Source organism: Callorhinus ursinus, unplaced genomic scaffold (genome assembly GCF_003265705.2).
Source record: "Callorhinus ursinus isolate GAN/ISIS: 27379988/994484 unplaced genomic scaffold, GSC_fseal_2.0 scaffold61, whole genome shotgun sequence".
Lineage (NCBI taxonomy): Eukaryota > Metazoa > Chordata > Mammalia > Carnivora > Otariidae > Callorhinus > Callorhinus ursinus.
The window spans coordinates 4184835-4206451 of record NW_027397123.1 but is presented as its reverse complement, the minus strand read 5'-3'; the positions used below and the strand labels follow the sequence as shown (position 1 = coordinate 4206451).

The 21617-nt window shown below is 54.5% G+C and overlaps 3 protein-coding genes across 12 annotated transcripts in view; all 3 read left to right on the top strand.

The window, feature by feature from the left end:
- Nucleotides 1–9542, top strand: part of CD22 (CD22 molecule) — a 12389-nt gene extending 2847 nt beyond the window's left edge. The window contains exons 3-15 of one of the 10 annotated variants that reach the window (XM_025854440.2): nucleotides 362–422; nucleotides 649–1041; nucleotides 2152–2445; nucleotides 3570–3836; nucleotides 3964–4227; nucleotides 5262–5519; nucleotides 5881–5961; nucleotides 6043–6306; nucleotides 7535–7631; nucleotides 7784–7859; nucleotides 8018–8142; nucleotides 8353–8437; nucleotides 8735–9542. In XM_025854440.2, the coding sequence (XP_025710225.1) occupies nucleotides 362–422; nucleotides 649–1041; nucleotides 2152–2445; nucleotides 3570–3836; nucleotides 3964–4227; nucleotides 5262–5519; nucleotides 5881–5961; nucleotides 6043–6306; nucleotides 7535–7631; nucleotides 7784–7859; nucleotides 8018–8142; nucleotides 8353–8437; nucleotides 8735–8866 (2397 nt within the window). In that variant the 3' untranslated portion in view covers nucleotides 8867–9542. Of the gene's footprint in view, nucleotides 1–74; nucleotides 499–648; nucleotides 1042–1064; nucleotides 1916–2151; nucleotides 2446–3569; nucleotides 3837–3963; nucleotides 4228–5261; nucleotides 5520–5697; nucleotides 5962–6042; nucleotides 6307–7534; nucleotides 7632–7783; nucleotides 7860–8017; nucleotides 8143–8352; nucleotides 8438–8734 lie in introns of those variants that run through there. The other 9 variants (XM_073885195.1, XM_025854434.2, XM_025854436.2 and 6 more) reach the window with 9 other exon arrangements.
- A 3188-nt stretch (nucleotides 9543–12730) lies between these two features.
- FFAR1 (free fatty acid receptor 1) lies at nucleotides 12731–14440 on the top strand. Its single transcript, XM_025854553.2, has 2 exons — nucleotides 12731–12795; nucleotides 13222–14440. The coding sequence occupies exon 2, from the start codon at nucleotides 13541–13543 to the stop codon at nucleotides 14438–14440; it is 900 nt and encodes a 299-aa protein (XP_025710338.1). The 5' UTR covers nucleotides 12731–12795; nucleotides 13222–13540.
- Nucleotides 14421–19713, top strand: FFAR3 (free fatty acid receptor 3). The gene is given in 3 exon segments (XM_073885344.1): nucleotides 14421–14643; nucleotides 18124–19079; nucleotides 19082–19713. Coding segments are annotated over 3 exon segments (1077 nt in total). The 5' UTR covers nucleotides 14421–14561; the 3' UTR covers nucleotides 19121–19713.
- Nucleotides 19714–21617: the final 1904 nt, after the last annotated feature.

Sequence of the window (21617 nt, the reverse complement as noted above, 5' to 3'; positions counted from 1 at the left end):
ATGGATGGATGGATGATGGATGGATGGATGGATGGAAGGATGGAATGAAGGGTGGATGGGTGGATGGATGGATGGTTGAAGGAAGAATGAATGGACGGATGGATGGAAGGAAGGATGGATGGAAGAAAGGAAGAAGGGCTAGGAAGAGAGGCAGGTTCACTGTACAGAGTTCTTAGGCTGACAGAATAGACATGGCATTCCCACAAAAGGCCCCATGAACACCCAGAATTCACATCTTGCAATGCAACCAGATGTGGTCCTCCTAAGATCAGGGAAGAGGGGTTGGAGCTTGGTGGGTGAGCAAGAAAAGCCATCTGAAAGAAGTAAGCGACCAGATGGCTCAAAGACAAATTCTTCCCAGCCCAGGCTCCTGCCTAGACACAGCACCATGCAGCTCCTCGGCCCCTCGCTCCTGCTCCTTGGTAAGAACTGTGGTCTAGGCTTGGGTTCTGGGATGTCTGTGGGAGCTGGAGGAGGAGGAGAGCTCTGGAGCAAAGAGTAAGTGTTGGGGAGGGTGGGGACGAGCAGGGTATATGTGTGTGCGTATACACCTCTCTTTGTGTACCTTCCTCTCTCCCTCTATCTTCAGAGGGGATTCTTTATTCATTTGAAAGCTCTTTATGTCCTTCAATAATGTTTTTTGATCAGTGTGGTGGGTTCCAGAATACTTGGCCTTCTCTGACTCAACTAAATGGAGATTTGAGCATCCCCACACTCTCTACAGCTGGGATGGGGCCTGCGTCTGGATTCCCTGTCAATACACAACTCCACTGCGTAGAGATCAGCTGGACAACCTGATCTTGTACAGCAACTATGAATATGACGACACCACCAAGAACTTCAAGGGGCCCATTCTCTATGAGAAAACAAAGTCTCTGGGGGATGACCATACCCCAGAGAGGGTTCAGTTCCTGGGAGACCAAAAATCCAACTGCACCATAAGCATCAACCCTGTGTTTGAAAAAGACAATGGCTGGCTGGGGCTGAGGTTGACAACGAAGGCTGGCAAATGGATGGAGAAAATAGACCTCAACGTCTCTAGTAAGGCCCTGGGGGATGGGGTCCTCTGCCTCGGTTTCGGGCAAGGAGGAAGGTGGGAAACCCCCAACTCCCAGGACAGGGGTCGCAAACCAGACTACTTGTAGAGGCCAGGCAGGAGGTGCCAGTAAGTGACCGGGGCATAACGAGACAATGGGGCCTGCCGCCCGAGTACTTGTCTCTCCTCAACCATTGCACCTGCCCCTCAGCTTCCACCCATGCAGGAATCTGGGTTCCAGGTTGCCTGATTTTTCTTTTCTTTGCTTTTGAAGATTTTATTTATTTATAAGAGAGAGAGAGAGAGAGAGCACAAGCACAGGGAGTGGCAGGCAGAGGGAGAAGGAGAAGCAGGTTTCCCACTGAGCAGGGAGCCTGATGAGGAGCTGATCCCAGGATCCTGGGATCATGACCTGAGCCGACTGAGCCACCCAGGTGCCCTGGGTTGCCTGATTTTTCAAAAGAAGTTGGAAATCTTTGATTTGAGTGAAATCTCGCAATGCCTTAATGTTGTCGATTGATTCTAATTAGGCCTTCATGTCTAAGAGAGACACAGGTAGGGGATGAATGAAACCTAGGCCTGGGACCTCCACCCCACAGCCTGTTTCTTCAGTGCAGGGGTTGGAGGGGTCTAAGCTAAGCAGCCCTACACTGCAATGAGAGATGTAGCTTCAGACCTGCAGTCCTAGGGTGGCCCAGCCCCAGGGATCCCTAAAGGAATGCCGTGCTGGATGGCTCCCAGCATTGAGGCCATTACAAACGCAGGTTTGTCATCAAAGCCAAGAAAGGCATGGTGACCTAACCTGGTAAAATTCCCTCGGGGTGGGGGAGCGATCTTGAAATCATGTTTAGAGAGCAAACATCAGGAAAGGAGAACGAGGTTAAGTATAAAATATAAAATCTGATTCCTAAGGAGCATCAGCATTCACTAGACCTTTTAGAGAATGTTTCGGCGGAGCAAAAGTGATTCAAAGCGGAGAAAGACAGGCCCAGAGAGAGGTGGAAGGGACTGGAGGGGCTCCTGAGGGCTTCTTCGGGGGCGGGGCATCTACAGCCAGGTGTGAGAGGCTGGCACAGGCCTCCCAGTCCTCCAGCTTGGCCCCTACTCTTTTGCAGAGACGCCCCTGTCACCTCACATTCAGCTCCCTCCAGAAATCCAGGAGTCCCAGGAAGTCACTCTGACTTGCTTGCTGAATTTCTCCTGCCCTGGGTACCAGATCCAGCTGCAGTGGTCCCTGGAGGGGCCTGCCGTCACCTCGACCTCCCTGACCACCAAGACTGTCTCCACCCAGAGCAAGCTCACCTTCCAGCCGCAGTGGACGCACCACGGCAAGAATCTGACCTGCCAACTCTGGGACCCCAAAGCAAAGCGGATCCTCTCCGAGGAAACGGTGTTGCTGGATGTGAAGCGTGAGTGTCCGCGAGTGCCAGGGATGAGGGTCTTGTCTCTTCTCCTCAACCCCTCAGAGCGCACCAAGGGTAGCAGGCACCTCCACGGAAGGACACATAATCGGTCCATGAACACCCGCGGCTGGGAAAGGTCCAGCCAGGGCTGCATCCCTCCGCCACCCCTGTTGTCAGCCCCAGTGTTTCAGGGAACAGATTCATCTTAGCATCTGCTTTGGTCTAGAAGAATAACAGAATTTAAATATCCTCGAGCCACGATGTGAATTTGAGATCGCGTGGTGGTTTGTTTTCTCCCCTGGGTAGGGGGGTGGGGGTGGGGTAAGAAATGTTTTCGCATCATTGTTTGTGCCTCATTCATTCATTCAGTCGATATTTACTACGAGCCTCCTCGGTGCCAGGCCCGTTCTTGCCCACTGAGGAGCCGGCACTGCCGCTGGGGAAGACAAACAATGACTGGATTAACAAAGAAATACTGAACTTAAGGGTAGGCAGTGATAAGTGTATTAGGAGGACGTAAAGCCGGGCTCAGACAGAGGGAGGGAGGGAAGGATGGAGGCTTCTCTGAGGACAGTGAACTTGGGTGAAAGGAAAGATTGAGGCAGGCAGCTATTTGCCAGAAGATCCCAGGAAAAGAAAAGAGCAAGGACAAAGGCCTGGGGGTAGGAGCTTTGTGCGCCTGCACCAGAGCAAGGGGCCAGAGAGCCTCAGCCCTGCATCTGAGGGGCCCAATGATAGGAAAGGAGGGCCAAGGCCAGACCTCATGGGTGGCAGCAGGGTTTTGGATTTTATTCTGGGTGTGGAATCCACTAAACGGTTTCAAGCAGGGGAGTGGCAAAGGCTGATTGACGGTATCAGGAAGACAGCTGACTGCTGGTGGAGACCAGAACTCTGGGAACGGGCGGGGGGTGGTGTGCAGAGCAAAGAGACAAGTTAGGAGTCCGTGACCATCACCCAGGTGCTTGGACCAGCCCACCCTTGTTGATAAGGGGGACAGCGAGTGGCTGCCCACACTCCCACGCTATGTGTAGGCCGCTGCTTTATCTGAATCAAAGCCCAGCGACTTCCCCCCACGTGACACCCCCTGAGAAGTCCCTACCCCCTCTCCTGCTGCCCCTCTGCTCCTCTAGATGTCCCAAAGTTGAAGATTGAGGTCAGCCCCGAAGGAGCCAATGTAACAGAGGGAGAATCTGTGACCATGACCTGCCAGGTCATCAGCAGCAACCCAGAGTTCCGGAGTATAGCCTGGCTCAAGGATGGGACCCAGCTGAGGGAGCAGGAGACACTCACGTTAACTCTGTCCTCTGTGACCAGGAAGATGAGTGGAGAGTACCATTGTGAGGCCTTCAATGATCTAGGCTCAGGACAGTCGGATGAAGTGTTCCTCCAAGTGTACTGTGAGCCTCCTGGGAGCTGGGAGGGGGGCAGGTAGGGAGTTAGCAGGGGGTGGAACCAAGACCCTTGAGAGGTGAACAGCAGAGGCCTCCGTTCACCTTCCTCCTCTGCCTCTGCACCTTTTTCCAGATGCTCCGGAACCTTCCAGGGTTGAGATCGTCTCCTCGCCAGCTAAGGAGGGAAATCAAGTAGAGATGACTTGTATGTCACAGGCCAATCCTCCTCCAACCAATTACACCTGGTATCACAATGAATTAGAAGTGCCAGGAAGGACAAACAAGACCTTCCACATCCCGGAGGTCCTCCTCAGCCATGCGGGGCAGTATTCCTGCTTGGCAGAAAACAGACTTGGTGCTGGACCAATTGGCCAGGAGACTGAGCTAGATGTCCAATGTGAGTAGTCACAGGGCCTCTGGGTTCCAGCGGGTGCAGGAGATTCCTGGGTCCTAGCATGGACGGCAAGCAGGGGGGTCTCCCAACATGTATGCTCCCTGGGCGGATGCTTTGCTGCTGTTTCCCGTTGTATACCCAGCACCAGAACAGGGTCTGGCTCGTGGCAGGTGCTCAGTAGATGTTTGTTGAATGAATGAACTGCAAGCCGCCAGGGCCCCGTGAGGGACGCAGAGAACTTGGTGTCACTAGGCAGTGGCTGAGTTCCAGAAGGGGGCCTGAAGTTTTCGAGAACTGGAGCGAAATGTCTCACTGCCTCTCCATCAGAGGTCGGACCCTGTTTAACATAGTGAATCTTGTCTGTCAGTCGAGCCCAGGGCCAAGAGAATCCCTAAGCTTGAGCCTTGGACCCTGGGATATCAGAGTCTCCTAACAGAGCCAGATACTCTGATGGGGATGCTCGAATCCCGAACATCTAGACAGTGGGTGTGTGATGCAGCAGCAGCAGCAGGAATGTTTCTGGAGTGTTTACTCCACTCTGAGTGCTTCATCTCATTTCCTCCTGGCATTGAATCTACCAGGTTAGGTGCTCTTAGGACCCCATCTGATGGTGAAGCAAACTGAGTCCCATGGTCCACGATCACTCAGCTCTCAGCCCGTCTTGCTCCAGAGCTGTGCTTTTCCCTCCCCCCGCCCCTTAATGCCTGCACTACAGCAAACTAGCTCTGCGCCCCAGGCCCCTGCGGAGACCCACAGACAGGGTGCCTCTGCCTTGCATACACCACGCATTCTCTGCTTGAGCTCTGCTCTGACCTGTCGCCTCCTCCTGCCTCAAACCACAGCCATGGCTCCTGTCCTCGCACAGATGCGAGAGGAAAGCCCGGGCCTTCCTTTGGTTAATTTAGGAATTAATCAGGGGATAGATTGGGGTGGGGGGCGGGGGGCGGGGTGGGTGGGGGTGGGTGGAGGAGTAAGCACTGGGAGAGGTAGTCTGGACAGCTGACTTTCCCTCACCCATCTGTCTGGTTTCCTCCCAGATGCACCCAAGGAGGTAACCACAGTGATTCAAAACCCCACACGGATTCGAGAAGGAGACACTGTGACCCTGTTCTGTAACTACAGTTCCAGTAATCCCAGAGTTACCCGATATGAATGGAACCTCCAAGGCTCCTGGAAGGAACAATCACCCGGGGTGCTGATAATTCAAAAAGTTGCCTGGGACGCCAGGCAGATCACCTGTGCAGCCTGTAACCAGTGGTGCTCATGGGCTCCCTCTGTCAACTTGGATGTCCAGCGTGAGTGACCGGGCAAGGGGACCCAAGAGGTAGCCCAGCTGGGATATGGGCTCTCAGGGTGAGGGGACTGGGGCCTGGGCTGGAACCTTCACAGAGAATTGAGGGCTGAGAGTCTATCCTTAGGGCCAGGAAGAGGGAAAGGGACCCAAGAGGTCAGCCTGAGGCCCTTGCTCTCCAGATGCCCCCAAGGATGTCAGGGTCCAGCAGATCAGCCCCCCTTCTGAGATTCACTCCGGGCACCGAGTCCTCCTTGGATGTAACTTCTCAAGTAGCCGCCCCAGAGATGTCCGCTTCTTCTGGAAGAGAAATGGAATCTTTCTGAAGGAAGGAAAGGAACTGAGCTTTGACTCCATCTCTCCAGAAGATGCCGGCAATTACAACTGCTTCATCAACAACTCCATAGGACAGACCATGTCTGAGGCCAGGAGGCTCCAAGTGCTGTGTGAGTGAGTGGCTGGAGCTGGAGACAGACAGAAGAGCCCGTGACCAGCTACCTGGATCCCGATTTTGCTTCTCCTTGTAGATGCACCAAGGATGCTGCGTGTGGCCATCAGCCCAAAGGACCAAGTGATGGAGGGGAAGAAGGCAGTCCTGACATGTGAGAGCGATGCAAACCCTCCCATCTTCCAGTACACCTGGTTTGACTGGAATAACCAGAACCTCCACCATTATGATCAGATGCTGAGATTGGATCCCGTGAAGATCCAGCACTCAGGCGCCTATTGGTGTGAGGCGACCAACCAGCTGGGCAGGGTCCAGTCGCCCCCCAGCACCCTCACTGTCTACTGTAAGGCCCCTCCTTCTCCTTCCCTCCCTCCCCTGTCCTGTGGGGCAGCCCAGCTGGTCACTCCCAGGCACAGTGCCTGCTCCACACAGGCTCACCTGTCTTCCTCCTTCTCAAAGTCTCTCCGGACTCTCTCTAGGGCAGTTCTCTCTCAGGCCTCCCTGCCTGCCAGACATCCTGAGCTCCTGCTGGGTCCCTCTCTGTCTCACCCTTGGTAGCCCGCTTAGCTTTATCTGTTGAGATTTCTGTATTTTTTTTTTTTTAAGACAAGGCAAAATAAAATAGCACAAAAGGGTAAATAGTAGAAAGACACCTCTCCTTTCTTTCTCCCTGAGGACTCTACCCCTCCCTGAAGGCCTTCACCGCCGGCAGCTGTCTGCATCTCTTTACAGAGCTATTCTGCACGCGCACAATACAATAAGTAGGCCTAGTCTGCACTCTCGTCATCACGCAAATCGCAGGAGAGCTCACACGTTGTCCTGGACGTTCTTTTTTCCCATGTAACAATACCACTCAGAGATTGTTCTATATCCGTGCATGCAAGGGTCTGGAAACAATGGGGAAGTTATTTCATTGATTTATCGTACTTTTTCAGATCAAACTTGGAGGCATGGCTTTAGGTTTAGAGGATCATGGCCTGCAAAGCTGGATGCCTGAACGGGTTATTTGGAAATGCAACATATTGTATAAAAGCCTGTGTCTGGGGTCTCCACTTTTGCAGACACCCTGGCAACCTGCCCCTTTCCCTCAGGGCTGCACTGTTGTTGTCTTCCCATGCATGGAAGCGGCAAACCCTATCTACCCCGTGCTTTCCCCACAGCCCTGCGCTGTCTCTGGCTCTGGTACCCCTGAAGGACAGCTGCAGGATAAATTCCTACATGGAATTGCTGCATCAAAAGACAAGTGATTTTAAGTTCTGATAAGTATGGCCAAGCAGCCTCTAAGGAAGCTGCAGCTTTTACTGCATGTGCTGTGTGTGCCTGTGTCTGTCACAAAACAGGTGCTTTCCTGAGAGTTAGCCCTTTCCTCCCAACGGGGCCCCAGTGGGCAGGGGCCGGCTTCTCCCTTTCTGTGCATCACGGCCCCTACATGTGGAGAAGTTGCCCAGGCAAGGAGAGCGGCCGTGCAGAGAAGTTGAGGATGCCTCCCGGGAAAATGCTGTAAGGCAATGCTGGCCCGTGATCGGAGAGAGGCAGTACCCCCAACTCATGGTCGCTCCTTCCCCCACCAGACAGCCCCGAGACCATCGGCAGGCGAGTGGCTGTGGGAGTGGGGTTCTGCCTGGCCACCGTACTCCTGGTGTTCTGGGGAGTCAAACTTCAGCGAAGGTGAGCTCCTCCCAAGGCTCATGTCCCTTGGCTCTCCCTGATTCCTTCCCCGGAGTGACTCCAGTCGACCATCCTGGAGCCCCCAGCATGCCCACTGCACAGGGTCCTGTTCCCACTCCCCTGATCCTCACGAGTGGGGCTTTATTTCTTAGCTGGAAGAGGATACGGAGCCAGCAGGGGCTCCAGGAAAGTTCCAGTGGGCAGAGCTTCTTTGTGAGGAAGCAAAAGGTAGGATGGAAAAAGACCCGGAGGCAGACCCAGAAGTCAAGGGGGGACCAAGGGGGTGCAGAGCACTGGGGGGGGGGAGGTCGGAGGTCAGAGACCAGGGGAGGGGGACTCAGGTGGAGAAAGGAGTGGCAAGAACTGAGGCCTTGTCTCTCTCCCAGGTCAGAAGGGCCCCGCTCTCCGAAGACCCCCACTCCCTGGGGTGCTACAATCCGGTGATGGAAGATGCCATCAGTTACGCCACCTTGCGCTTTCCTTTCGGCGAGACTGACACACCAAGACTTGGGTACCCAGTGAGGGTCCTGTGAGGGTGACGCGTGCACCCGGGGAGGGCTGTGGGAGGAAGGGCTCAGCTCCTGTCCCGCCTGCCCTCTTTGTGGCAGGCCTGTGAGCCAGCCTCCGCTCTGGGGTGTTCTCGGGGGCTGGGGGAGTTGGAAATAGGAGGAGAGTTCACGCGAAAGGCTTCATCTGCGGTCAGCCATCTGCCCTCCCTCAGAGATGCAGGGACCCTGGAGACAGAGAGGCCTTCTCCAAACAGGGACGACACCGTCACTTACTCTGTCTTGCAGAAGTGTCGAGAGGTAATAGGTCAGGGCTGTGGAAGGAGGGGTTGCGGGGGACCTGGCCTCAGTTGTGAGTCCAGATGGGAAGGATTTGGCGGCCTCCGTGGTGGCAAGGGCTGGTGGGGGCGTTTCGCTCAGACACGGGTGTGGTCGGAGCCAGGGCAGCACAGCCCAGTCCGAGACGCTGACTGCAGCCAGCGTGGGGACAAGAAGACTCCTGCTCGGGCTCTTGGCCCCCCGGGAGGAGCCAGGGAGGGAACAGGCAGGGAACGCAGACCGGGAGGCCCGTGGCCTCACACAACGTGGCTTTCTCAGGGCGACTATGAGAACGTGCTTCCAGACAGTCCAGAAGATGAGGGGATACATTACTCAGAGCTGGTTCATCTTGGGTTGGGGAAGCGGCCTGTGGCCCAGGAAGCCGTGGAATACGTGACCCTCAAGCACTGACAGGCCAAACCTGCTGGAGCAGAGGCGCCAAGGGAGGGACTGCAGGGGCCGGGTGGTCGTGGAGACTGCCCCACCCACTCCTGCTCAGTCGCAAAGCCACTCGGCCTCCCCTCCACATGCAGGCACATGCACGCATGCACATCACCAGTGATGCCTCAGTCAGCGCCCAGAACGTCGGTATGTGGCCCAGAGGCAGGCTTCCTTCTCAACGATGGTAACCCTGACCCTCCCAAAGGCCTGCTCCCCGTCTGCTCTCTGTCCCACGGGGAAGGTTGTCTAAACACTGACCCTGCACTGCACACATCCCCCTGCCCCTCCCCGACCACCTGCCACCGCCCACCCCCTCAAACCCCGTCCCCAGCAGGCCAGCGTCCCTGCTGGGATCAGCTTGTTACTGTATTTTTTTCTCTCCCTCTCCATTCCTATGGCCCCCTCATCCCTGCTCTGAAAGCCCCACTCACTCGTCCTGTGCCTAATTTCTGCCTCTGGGGCAAAGCTCAGGGAGAAGAGGGGCTGTCCTGCGCTGGGTTCTCCTCCACGCATCAGTGAGGCATTCCATTACGCTGCTGCAGCCCCTGCCTCGGGGGTCTTGTGGGCTGAGACACACACTGGTGTGGACAGACGTGTTAACACACACAGAACTGCATAATAAAAATGGCTCAGATACCACTTCAAAGTGAACAACTTCCAGTTTGTGAGGTCAGAGTAACAACGGGGAGATTTAGGAGGGCCTCGTGGGGCTTGGGGAGAAGAGAAAGGGGTTGGGGCAACCTCAGGGTCAAATCAGCAGACCGGGGAGTCCATTGTCTTGTTGCAAAGGGTGCACTGGCCCTACAGGTGGACCAGCGCAAGTCTGAGTCCTGACCCTTCTGCTAATGAGCTCAGTGACCAGCTCATCTGAGCCTCAGTTTCTTCATCTGCAAAATGGAGGTGCCACCACCTATGGTGTGGGCGGCTCAAGAGAAGAAGTGAGGGACGGGGCGCCTGGGTGGCTCAGCTGGTTGGGCATCTGCCTTCGGCTCAGGTCATGATCCCAGGGTCCTGGGATCGAGCCCCGCGTCGGGCTCCCTGCTCTGCGGGGGGGCCTGCTTCTCCCTCTCCCACTCCCCCTGCTTGTGTTCCCTCTCTCGCTGTGTCTCTGTCAAATAAATAAATAAATAAATACAATATTTTTTTAAAAAAAGAAGAAAAAATAAAAAAATTAAAAAAAAGAAGAAGTGAGGGACAGTAGTACATGTGTTGGAGTCACATTATCAGAAACCTGACATAACAGCCAAAAGTCCCCAAAAACCAGACCGCCATCTGGTCTGCCGCTCTTGAATAATATAAGAAGGGGAAGCCGATGCATCACTCTCAGCTGTTCTCAAAAGTCCCGCTGCCAAGGTCGGTCACAACCCACAGTTGCCCAAGAACTTCTTGAAAGAACTTCCCGCAAAGAACTTCTCTGCCTTGAGAAACCTCACCACTTTTCTCTCCCCTACCCTCACATCACCCGCTCCCTGTCATGTTCGCTAACTCAGACTTTCCAGCTAGGTCCTCCCAGCTTCCCCTCCACGTCTCAGGTTTGACCTTTCTCCACCTATTCTTAGAAGAAGAAACACGTAGTTAGTCCATCAGCAAGCGGATGTAAGTTCCCGGCCCGCGGTGGGCGCGCCACACATGCCACCTCCCTTCCCTCCCTCCCTTCCCATCTGCTTGAGACCGGAATCTGCTTTCTGAGAAGACGATGTTCTGGTCATCCTTGGGATTACGGCAGACCGAGGCACTCATTTCCCCACCAACCCACTTTGTCCCCAGTGTGAAGTTAGCACTTCTGGAGGAAGGGAGGACAGCAAGAACTGTCTCATTGAGGGTAAGGGTTTGGGCTTTCTGTCTCAAGAATGAGGTCCAGGATCATTCACCCATTCAACTGTTTATTCAGCAAACATTTACCAAGCACACGTCAATGCATCCAGCATAGAACATTTGTTGGGGTACAAAAAAGGAATGACATCATCCTCATCTTGGTGATCTCTAGTCTAGGGTGCCCCAAAGGTTTTAGGGCAGGGTCCCCTCTAAAGAGCTGAAGGCAGCCCTGAACCTGGTGAGGCCTGGCCCGGGCTCCGCGGCAACCAGCAGGGGCCCTGCCATCCTGTCCGAGCCCAGCTGCTGACATAAACCTACTTCGTGACCAATTGACCGAGAGATGTGACTGTTAACAGGCCAAGAGAGTTCAAACAACTCTGAAGCCAGGGCCTCCAGAATCCAGGCAGCCCTCTATGCAGCCCCGGATCTCACGGTCCTCCCATGGCCCAGACATCCAGCGGTTCATTCAATTATTGAGCCCCTACTGTGGATGCAACAAGCAGAGGATAAAGCAGACAGAAATCTTGGGCCTCACTGACCAACATTCTAGCAGAGGGGCCAGCAAATCTGATGTCACAGGCTCGTGAGTGCTAGGAATAAACACCATGCAAGATGAAGGCAGACTGGAGCAGGGGAGGGGCCCATTTGGAGAGGGTTCGAGGAAGGCCCTCGGCAGAGGTGACACTGGGCAGAGACCTGAACCGCCAGAGGCATGGGCCAAAGCAGGGATCTTGGAGATCCAACGTCTCCCTTCACGCCCTGCTTTTCTCCTCTTCCAAATGCTGGTTACAGGAGGTGAAATGGCCCTCCTTTTAACTTTTCTTCAGTTCTGTCAGTTTCTCAAAGATAAAATACTAAACAACAGATGGCAAGTTCTTCTACACCCCAAGGGAGCTGCTGGATGACGTAGGTAGGACAGGGAGGCAACCAAGAATTAGTTGAGTGACTGAAGTAGAAAAAGGGGATCCGATTATTTCTTTGGAGGCAATGGTTGATATGCTGAGAATCCCATGCTGCCCTCACCGGAAGCCTGGTGGGGAGCACTTCCGGGAAACCACCAGTGAAGCTTGTTTGGGGTGACTTGTTTGGGGATTTGGAAGGATGTAGCGGCCTGATGACCGACACACGCACCCCAAAACAGAGAAGTCTGAAGTCCAGAGAGAGGCTGTGTTGTCTGTTTGAGGCAGAGACAGGCAGACAGAGAGACCCAGGCATAGTCAGAGAGAGAGAGAGACAGAATCACAGAGACAGCCTGTGGCCATTTTAAATCTCACTTAGGTCTTCCTAGAGGGGCAGGGTAGGTAAACGGCTGACTTCTCAGAGGCCGAGAAGAAAGCTAAGCAGCCAGTTGGAGACTTGCACCATCTGTGCTTTAGTAAGAGCCGCTCAGTGTCCCTCCAAGTGCCCCAGAGAGAAGCCCAGCACTTCAGTGCCACCAAAGGAGACCCATCCCTTGTCTGTCCTCCTCTGCACTTCTGCCAGCACCAGAAGGTAGGGTCAGAAATTATTGTCTTCGAGCCAGAGGGGAAAGGAGAGGGAAAACCTTCTCCTCCCAAAACGTGCCCACAGCCTGTTGCAGAGACAACACCTTGAAATGATGACTCCATCATCCCACATATATCAGTCACCAAACGGACGTGGTGTGGGCCACCATAGTGTGTTATCTATGAGCGAGCGCGTAAAGCAGGGGCCTGTCCACAGGCTCATCCAGGAGGAGAGAAGACAGTGCCCAGAGCAGGTCTGAACAGGCTGGGGTGGGGTGGGATTGAGCTGTGATCTGGTTGTCCCCCGACAACCCTGCTCCTTTAAGGGACTAGCTGCACACTCCTCACGCTGCCTAGGAAAAAACCCTCAGTGCTACCCTGTCCCCTTCCTGTGTTTGCATCATCTGTTTGGACCCTCACCTCCTGGCCTCAGCTCCTGCTCGAGATGCCCCATTAGCTGCTCACCCAGGCTGCTGATGGCTCAGGCTAATGGCCCTGCCACCCCGCCCTCTCTTCCAGCTCACTGCCCAACCCGGACACCCTCCCTCAGCCCAGCCAGGGGGACTCCTGAGCCTCAGAGACAGCAGGCAGCGCCAAGAGGTGAGTCCCTCTTTCTGTGGCTCCTCTCTTCCGGCCCCACTCTGTCCTTCCCACAGACTCCTCAGCTTACCCGCTTAGCGTGCCCCCTGGAGTTGGTTAAGGTCATTCCCTATGGCACTGATGGGACCCGGCTTACCCCTGGGCTCTGCCCTGGCACCCCCCCCCCTTCACCTGCCCTTGGCCACAGTCTCCACCTTACCCAAATTCTGACATCCCCCTCCCCCCACCCGGGTAGGAGTTGCCACCCACCCTCCACCAGCTGCTCTGCAGGCTTTCCGCTGTCCCTGTTGGGGGGAGGGGGCAGCTGCTTCCCTTCCAGGCAATTGGGGGAGGGGAGTGGATGCAGGACTCTAACTTCCAGGCCTAGGAAAAACACACACACCGTGGGGCCCAACTCTGCTAATTTTCTACCCTTTCTCTCCCTAGTCTCAGAAATCTGGAGGTCTTTCCTCTAACGGGACGTGCCCGCTTCCGTTGTGTTCTAAGAGAGGGTATGGTGGAAAGAAAGCAAAGGACGGAGGGCGGGCCATCCTCACTCGGAACCCAGGCTCACCTGCTCACTGGCACCACCTCCCTAGTGGGCCTCTCTGGTTGAGATAGTTGGTATCTCACTAGATGGCTTCTAATACCCTGAGCAGTCTGTGACCCCAGGGGCCCCTGACCCCCTCCCCCACGCCCCGCCCCAGGCCGACCCAAGGGTGGGGAGCAAGGGGAGCTCAGGAGCGCGGAGGCCAACCCCGGCCCCATGGACCTGCCCCCGCAGCTCTCCTTCGCTCTCTACGCGGCCGCCTTTGCGCTGGGCTTCCCGCTCAACGCCCTGGCCATTGGGGGCGCCGTGTCCCATGCCCGGCTCCGCCTCACCCCCAGCCTTGTCTATGCCCTCCACCTGGGCTGCTCTGACCTCCTGCTGGCAGCCTCTCTGCCCCTGAAGGCAGTGGAGGCCCTGGCCTTGGGCGCCTGGCCTCTGCCGGCCCCACTCTGTCCTGCCTTTGCCCTGGCCCACTTCGCTCCGCTCTATGCTGGCGGGGGCTTCCTGGCTGCCCTGAGCGTCGGCCGCTACCTAGGGGCTGCCTTCCCCTTGGGCTACCAAGCGGCCCGGAGGCCGCGCTATTCCTGGGGGGTGTGTGCGGCCATATGGGCCCTTGTCCTCTGTCACCTGGGGCTGGTGTTTGGGCTGGAGGCTCCGGGAGGCTGGATGGACAATACCACCAGCTCCCTGGGTATCAACACACCAGTCAACGGCTCTCCAGTCTGCCTGGAGGCCTGGGACCCAGCCTCAGCGGGCCCTGCTCGCCTCAGCCTCTCTCTCCTGCTCTTCTTCCTGCCCCTGAGCATTACAGTGTTCTGCTACGTGGGCTGCCTCCGGGCACTGGTCCGCTCAGGCCTGAGCCACAGACGGAAGCTAAGGGCAGCCTGGGTGGCTGGCGGGGCTCTGCTCACGCTGCTGCTCTGCTTAGGACCTTACAATGCCTCCAATGTGGCTGGCTTCCTGCACCCCGACATGGGAGGCTACTGGCGGAAACTGGGGCTCATCACAGGGGCTTGGAGTGTGGTGCTCAACCCGCTGGTGACTGGCTACTTGGGAGGGGGTGCTGGGCGGGTAACAAGTGTGGCAAGAACGAAAGGAGGGACATCCCAGAAGTAGTAGCCACTGCTGGGGTGAAGGGGCATGGAGCAGGAGAGCCTGGCTGCTTGTCCGGGCCCCTGGAGCCCGGAGCCAAAGGAACTGCAGGGCAGCCTGGCCTGGGAGCATCCTTGGACCGGCTATGGAAAGAACTGAGCCTGGCAGAAGACTGCATCCCAGCTGGAGGGAAGAACGGAGGCCAGGGGCTAGGTCACAGAAGGAAGGTAAGCTTGCCTCTGTGCGTATCAGCACGACTCCCCACCTCTGCCTGTCCCTCTTCCCCTCCTGCCCCACCTGCCAGGGCTATGGAAGTTTTCTTCCAATCTAGAGGAAATGCCACTCTGATGATACACTTTGGGGGATGCTACTCCCAAAATGCTTCCTAGGAAAGAACAGTTTAATTTCTGAGTAAGAGAAGAGGCAGGAGGCAAGATATCGATGCTGTTATACCATGTGGAACTCACAAGAGGGCAGCATTGGAACTGTGAACAGGAAGTTGGTAGGAAAAGCTGCTTCAGCACGGAGAAAAAATACCAGCAACACCAGAAATAGTCACAAACAAATACAGAGTCTCTAAGATGTGACAGTCACCACATCAAGCGCTTTAAAAGTGTGGTCCCATTTCACACAATCCTTTGATTTGGCCATGCAGCTGCTGTACAGTTGGGCAGGTGGTTCACTGCACAAGTGTGCCAGGCAGACGGGCAAACTGACTAAATTCTAACCTGTGTTTGCTCGCCAAGCCATGTGCCTGGCATGGGGCTGCTTCCATCCAGAGGAAGGAACATGTTATCCTAATGTGAACAAAGATACCACTCACTCCTCGAGCAGTGCATCCTGGCGGAGGGTGCTGCCACCTGGAGGGGGGGTGCCTTTTCCTAATTTGTACAGAGGCACAGCATAAGTCAGCTACAGTCCCTGACCAAGTATTATCACCGTCTTTGCAGGTTAAGAAATTTTCCCAAGGCTCTACAGCAAGGAAGGGGTGGGATGTGGGATGCAATCCTTCAAGGCAAGACCCCCAAGGGTTAGGGGGCATTTGAAACACTTGGGGTATCAGGGTGAATGCCCGTCCTTGTGGTCCACTTTGCAAAGGTGAATGGTGGCACCCTGAACCCCAAGAGAGTGGGTAGAGGAGAGTGGCCATGGAGGAGACAAACATCTGGGTATCTGCTCTGATGAAGCAACTTGTTCCTCTAAAGACGTTAATGCCACGAACACGTAAGACACAAAAAGGGCTGGCTACGTGCCTGGCGTGCACGAACCGGTTTATACAAGCTATCTCTTTCTATGCATAAATGTCTACGAGGGCAAGGAATTTTATTTGCTGATATATTCCCAGCACCTAGAGGGGAGCTTGGCACATAGTAGGCTCTCAACAAATGTTTGCTACAGGAATGAATGTTCACAATAGCCTTCCAAGGAAAATGTTATTTCCTGTTTTATAATTAAATGATAACAGACCAGAGAAGTTACGTAACTTGCCTGAGGCTCCGCAGAAGCGAGAAACAAGTTTATTCCCTGCACAGTGGTGAGAGCAGAGAACTTCAGGGTAAGCCGACCTCCAGCCCAAGTGGCCTCACTGCCCCCCTCCCAGAAAGCCAGGGACCGCTCTCTCTCCCACTGCTTGGGAGCACCTGCTGCTGTTGGACCACTTCTTCCGGTGAATTGTGCCTGCTCCTAGGGGTGGAATTTAGTTCCACTTGGGGTCCCTGAAGCCCCACACTATCTGCCGCCAGCACCCTCATGACCTTTGCCCCTTAAGCCCAAAGCCTTCTACAAGGGTCCCCCCAGCAGGTCAGCCTGTGCACCTGCCATTCTTTTGCCTTAAGTGCTTCCCCAGTGGTTCTCTGCCTCTGTGCTGAGGCCTTATTACCCTCTGACCACTCCATCCCCCGAGACCTCACTCCATCAAACCCATGACGGCAAAAACTGTTTTTAACAACTAATTTGAGATAAAATAGATATCTCATAAAATTCACCCATTTTAAGTGTACAAGTCAATGCTTTTTAGCAAATTTACTAAGGTGTGCAACTGTCACTATCATCCAGTTTAGAACATGTTCATCAGCCCAGTAAGACCCCGTCCTGCTCATTTACAGTTAATCCCCCTAAGTCCTTGGGGCAACCAGTAATTTACTTTCTGTAGATACAAATTGGCCTGTTCTGGATATTTCATATAAATGGAAACATACAGTGTATGGCCTTTTATGTCTGGCTTGTTTCACTTGGCATGTTTTTGAGGTTCTAGTAGTCATAGGTATTTCATTCCATTTTACTGGCAAACAGGAATCCATCGTATGGACATGCCACACGATCCATCCATTCACCAGCTGATGGACCACTGGGGGTCTGGTGGGTTTCTACTTTTTGGCTATTATGAATAATGCTATTATGAACATTGCTGAAGTAGATACCTAGGTGGAGCTGGATCACATGGTAAATTGATATTAACTGTTTTAAAAAACTGCTTTCAAAGTCACTCTACCACTTTATATTCTTACCAGCAATGTATGAGAGGGGTCCTATTCCTTCACCTCCTGCCCACCATTTGGCATTGTCCAATTTTTTGCCCATAGCCATTCCAGCGGGTATAAAATTGTTATCTCACTGTGCTCCATAAATATTTGAATGAATAAATCCATAATCTCTGAAGTCGGACAGAACTGGGGTTTGAACCCTGGTGGTGATTCTTAATGAGCTGCATTGCCCGGAGTGAGTCACCTCCCCACAGGGAAGCCCGAGGACAGAGTGGCGATGCCCTCAGAGGCAGAGGGTCTGCTATGGATTATGCGCCCCCTAAATAGTCATTGTCATCTTTAGTCTTATGATTACCATCACCCCGGAGACAAGCCCACACTAGTGACTGGGATGATGGCAGCTGACATCTGTTAAGTGCTCACCGCAACACGCCAGGTTCCTTTCTCAGCCCTTGACAGGTATTAATGCTTTCATCTAATGACAACCCCATGAAATTGGTACTGTGATGGTCCCTGCTTTGCAGATGAGGAAGCAGAGATAGAGAGATTAGGTCACTTGCCCAGATCACAGAGTCAGTGATAGAGCCGGCAGCGTACCCAGACCACTGGCCCCAGATTCCGGGCTCTCCATTACTGCCGCATGCTTCCTGCCCTTACAAGGCAAATTGGATGACTGCCATCCCGGAGGAGCAGATAAAAATCAAGCGGAGGATCCGGAAGGGGAAGGTGAAGCCGGCTCAGGGCTGGCTCGAGCATCCCCTCCGAGACAGCCCAAGAGCCAGGCACATAGTCATTGGAATTTGCTCCTCATTTTGCATACTGGCACAGTGCTGGTAAAGGAGCTAAAGGCATCTTTTGTGCAATTGCTCAACAGTGAATGATGTCATGGGTCTTTATCAGTTCTGCCAGATAAATAGCTAACTTACACTGTTCTGCAGGAGTCGGCATAGTGCTGGGGGCAGAGCAGTTGGGTTCTCAAATAAGCAGGTGAGCATGGGGCCATGAGGGACTTGGAAGGGGCCCCCTTGGTGGGAAGGGACAGGGGACAGGGCATGACCAGGAAGACAGGCAGGCTGACCCTGCTGGAGAAAGCATCAGGTGGCATGCGGCGGTCGGGGGTGGGGGGTGACGGTTCCCTGTCAATGGTTGAGATGCTGCTGGCATGGGGAACGAAGGTCCCCCCCCACCAGACTGCCCCCTCCATCTAGCTGTCTCTTTCTCCAGTGGCCAGCACCATGGGCACAAGCCCGAACTTATCCTTCTTCCCCGGCGATCACTGGCTCTACTTCTCCGTGTACCTCTTCACCTTCCTCGTGGGGCTCCCCCTCAACGTGGTGGCCCTGGTGATCTTCGTGGGCAAGCTGCGGCGGCGCCCAGTGGCCGTGGACGTGCTCTTGCTCAACCTCACCCTCTCAGACCTGCTCCTGCTGCTCTTCCTGCCGTTCCGCATGGTGGAGGCTGCCAATGACATGCGCTGGCCCCTGCCCTTCATCTTCTGTCCCCTCTCCGGATTCCTCTTCTTCACCACCATCTATCTGACCTCCCTCTTCCTGGCAGCTGTAAGCATCGAGCGCTTTCTGAGCGTGGCCTATCCGCTATGGTACAAGGCCCGGCCCAGGCCTGGACAGGCCGGCCTGGTCAGCGGGGCCTGCTGGCTCCTGGCCAGCGCTCACTGCAGCGTGGTCTACATCATCGAATTCTCAGGGAACTCCTCCTACAGCCAGACTATCAATAGCACTTGCTACTTGGAATTCCAGGAGAACCAGCTAGCTATTCTCCTGCCTGTCAGGCTGGAGATGGCTGTGGTCCTTTTTGGGGTGCCCCTGCTCATCACCAGCTACTGCTATGGCCACCTGGTATGGGTGCTCAGCAAGGGAGCCAGCTACCGGAGGTGGAGGAGGGTGGTTGGGCTTGTGGCAGCCACCCTGCTCAACTTCCTCGTCTGCTTTGGGCCCTACAACGTGTCTCATGTCGTGGGCTACATCCAGGGTAAAAGCCCGGCGTGGAGAAGTTATGTGCTGCTTCTTAGCACCCTGAATTCCTGTGTTGACCCCCTTGTCTACTACTTCTCATCATCCGGATTCCAGGCTGACTTTCACGGGCTGCTGAGAAGGCTGACTGGGGGCTGGGGCCCTTGGAGGCAGGAGGGCAGCATGAAGCTGAAGGAGAAGAATGAGGAGGGGGGCAGCCACAGGAGCTGTCCGACATAGAGAACAAGTAGTGGACTCCAGGAGGGCTTTGGAGCCAGCAGCCGAATGACTGGGCAGTTCCTAGCTCGAGTCAGGCAGGACCGGGGAGTGGGGGGCTGGGGGCTGATGCAGCCGGGGCAGAGCAGGCACCCAGACTTCCCAAGGACGTGCTCACCCAAGCCCAGCTCTCGATCTTACCCAACTGCCCTCCTTTCCCATCTCCCTCTGCCCCTGGCCCCCCCAACGCCGTGGATTCGGCCCTGGGAGATAGTCAGGATGAGAGCATGCACTGGAGAAAAATGAGCTCCCATGGCAGCAGGCCGGCTGCTGTGCTTTTTGGAAGGGAAAGGAGGAGCTGAGAGCAGTGACCAGGGACTGAGGGAGCTGCCTGGTGGCCTGGGACAGGAGGGGGAAGAAGCCATCCTTCAGAGCCTCTCCTACCCAGCAGGTCAAGAGTGGGTACACAGGACCCCCGGCTTGAGGGAGCATCCTGCTTTCATGTGGATTTTTCCAAAAAGTTTCCATTGTTCAGTAAATTCAGACTTTCAGGGACATAAATGAAAAATGACAGAAGAAAAATTACCTAAATAAATCTGGTAGCAAGTAAAAGAGAACGGTCTTTCCTTATTCTCTGTGGGGTTTTTTGTTTGTTTCATTTTGTTTTGTTTTGTTCTGTTTTAGAGAGAGAGCACGCACACGTGCGAGTGAGGTAGGGCGGTGCAGAGGCAGAGGGAGAGAGAATCCCAAGCAGGCTCCACACCCAGCACAGAGCCCAACGCAGGGCTCCATCTCACGACCCCGAGATCATGACCTGAGCTGAAATCAAGAAATCAAGAGTTGGATGCTCAACTGACTGAGCCACCCAGGTGCCCCTGTCTTTTTCTTATGCTATATCTGGGCCAAATGGGATTGGTGGATGGAAGGATAAAACACCTAGACTCCGAAGGAAAAGGGCTAAAATGCCTAGATGTCGGGAGAGGATCTGGATTGGAGGAATAAAAGTACCAGCTAACCTACGTGAAGGACTTGGCCTCACCCACTGTCTTCTTCGATCCTCTCAGTAAGGCACTATCATTATTCCCGCTTTGCAGATGAGGGGATGGGCCCAGAAGGTAAAGGCTCCTACCTGAGATCCTCTGTCAGTAAGTGACTACAGCAGGATTGGAGGCCGGAATTAGCTGACTCCTAATCCCATGCCTCTCATCCACTCTGCTCTTCTGCCTCCAGCTGTGTATCATCCACAGAGAGGGGGCCAAGTCTGGCTCCCAGAGCCAGCGAGACAGTCTGGCCAGGACAGATGTAAACAGGCCATGAGGACAGCTGGAACGGCATGCAAAGCAGCTCGACTCTCGGTGTTGCTAAGTCCTCTTCCCTTGTTATTAGAAACCCGCTCGAAAAAACAAAGCTCATCAGTCAACACAGTTGACTTCAAAGATAGTCTTAAGAGCTATTTTTTTCAAGATGTGATCATTGAGTAAGCTTTCCTTTCCTACGGAAGGGTGGTGCATGAGAAAGCATGGGTTAGAGCCTCCACTCCCAGCAAGGCAACCAGAGAAATGCGGGCACCTGTCTGTACTCACTCAGCTTAATTCAAAAACATTTGTTGTGCACCTACTGTGTGCAGGTGGCTGGGCTGAGAACTGCAAAGACTTTTAATATGAACGTGTTTAGCATCGGCTTTCTTCCTGGGGTGAGGGTCACTGGAGAACCAAGGGCTGGCAGTGGGTGGGGGATTGGATTTCAGATGGAAGGGGAGAGACATCATCTCGGTAAAGAGATGGAAGCATGAGCTGTCTCTCTGACCTATGACTCATCTTCTGTCCCAAGGCACTCAGCCCTGGTGACAGCTAAGAAGTTAATATAAACATGAGTCTACATGGTTCAGAAAGGGAACAAAGGTGACATTGAGTCTTGTGACTCCAGAATTGGTAACAAGGACCCAACTCAGAAAAAAAGGAGTTGCAAACCCCACATTCTAGAGAGAGCCATGAAGGACAGGAGCCTGACTCCTCTCCCAGGGTTTATAATGAGGGAGAAGAGGTGGCTCAGAGGGCTTTGCTGCTTCCAACTATCAGCCAGCACTACCCCCTCCCCGGTCTGTATAAGCAAAAGGCTAGGGGTGGGGAGGTGAAAAGTCATCAGAGGCTGGACCTTTGTCTGGGCCGTGGTGAGGGGACTGTGGCAGCATTTTCCATACCTTGCGGAAGCCAAGGGAAAGGGGTGCTCAGGGAACGGCAGGTGTATTCTGCGACCACTGCCCTGTGCCCATCTAGGCAGAGAAATGAGACCGGCAGACAGGTGGCGTGGGAGCGTCTATGTGCGTGACGAGCATCATGCTCTCTCACCAGTTGGCCGAGCAAGCAGGTGGGAGTTCCCCATGGGTGAGGTGGAAATTCTAGATGCTGGAAGAGGACAAACCAGGTTGGCTCTCCCAAGACAGAGGTCAGAAGAACTCAATTCTAGCTGCAACAGAGAGCCAATAAGTGGGCATCTGACGCACAATGGACACCAAAAGCTACTCAATATTTA

Coding starts and splice junctions, on each gene's coding strand:
- FFAR1 (XM_025854553.2), top strand. CDS start 13,541: ATGGACCTGCCCCCGCAGCTCTCCTTCGCTCTCTACGCGGCCGCCTTT.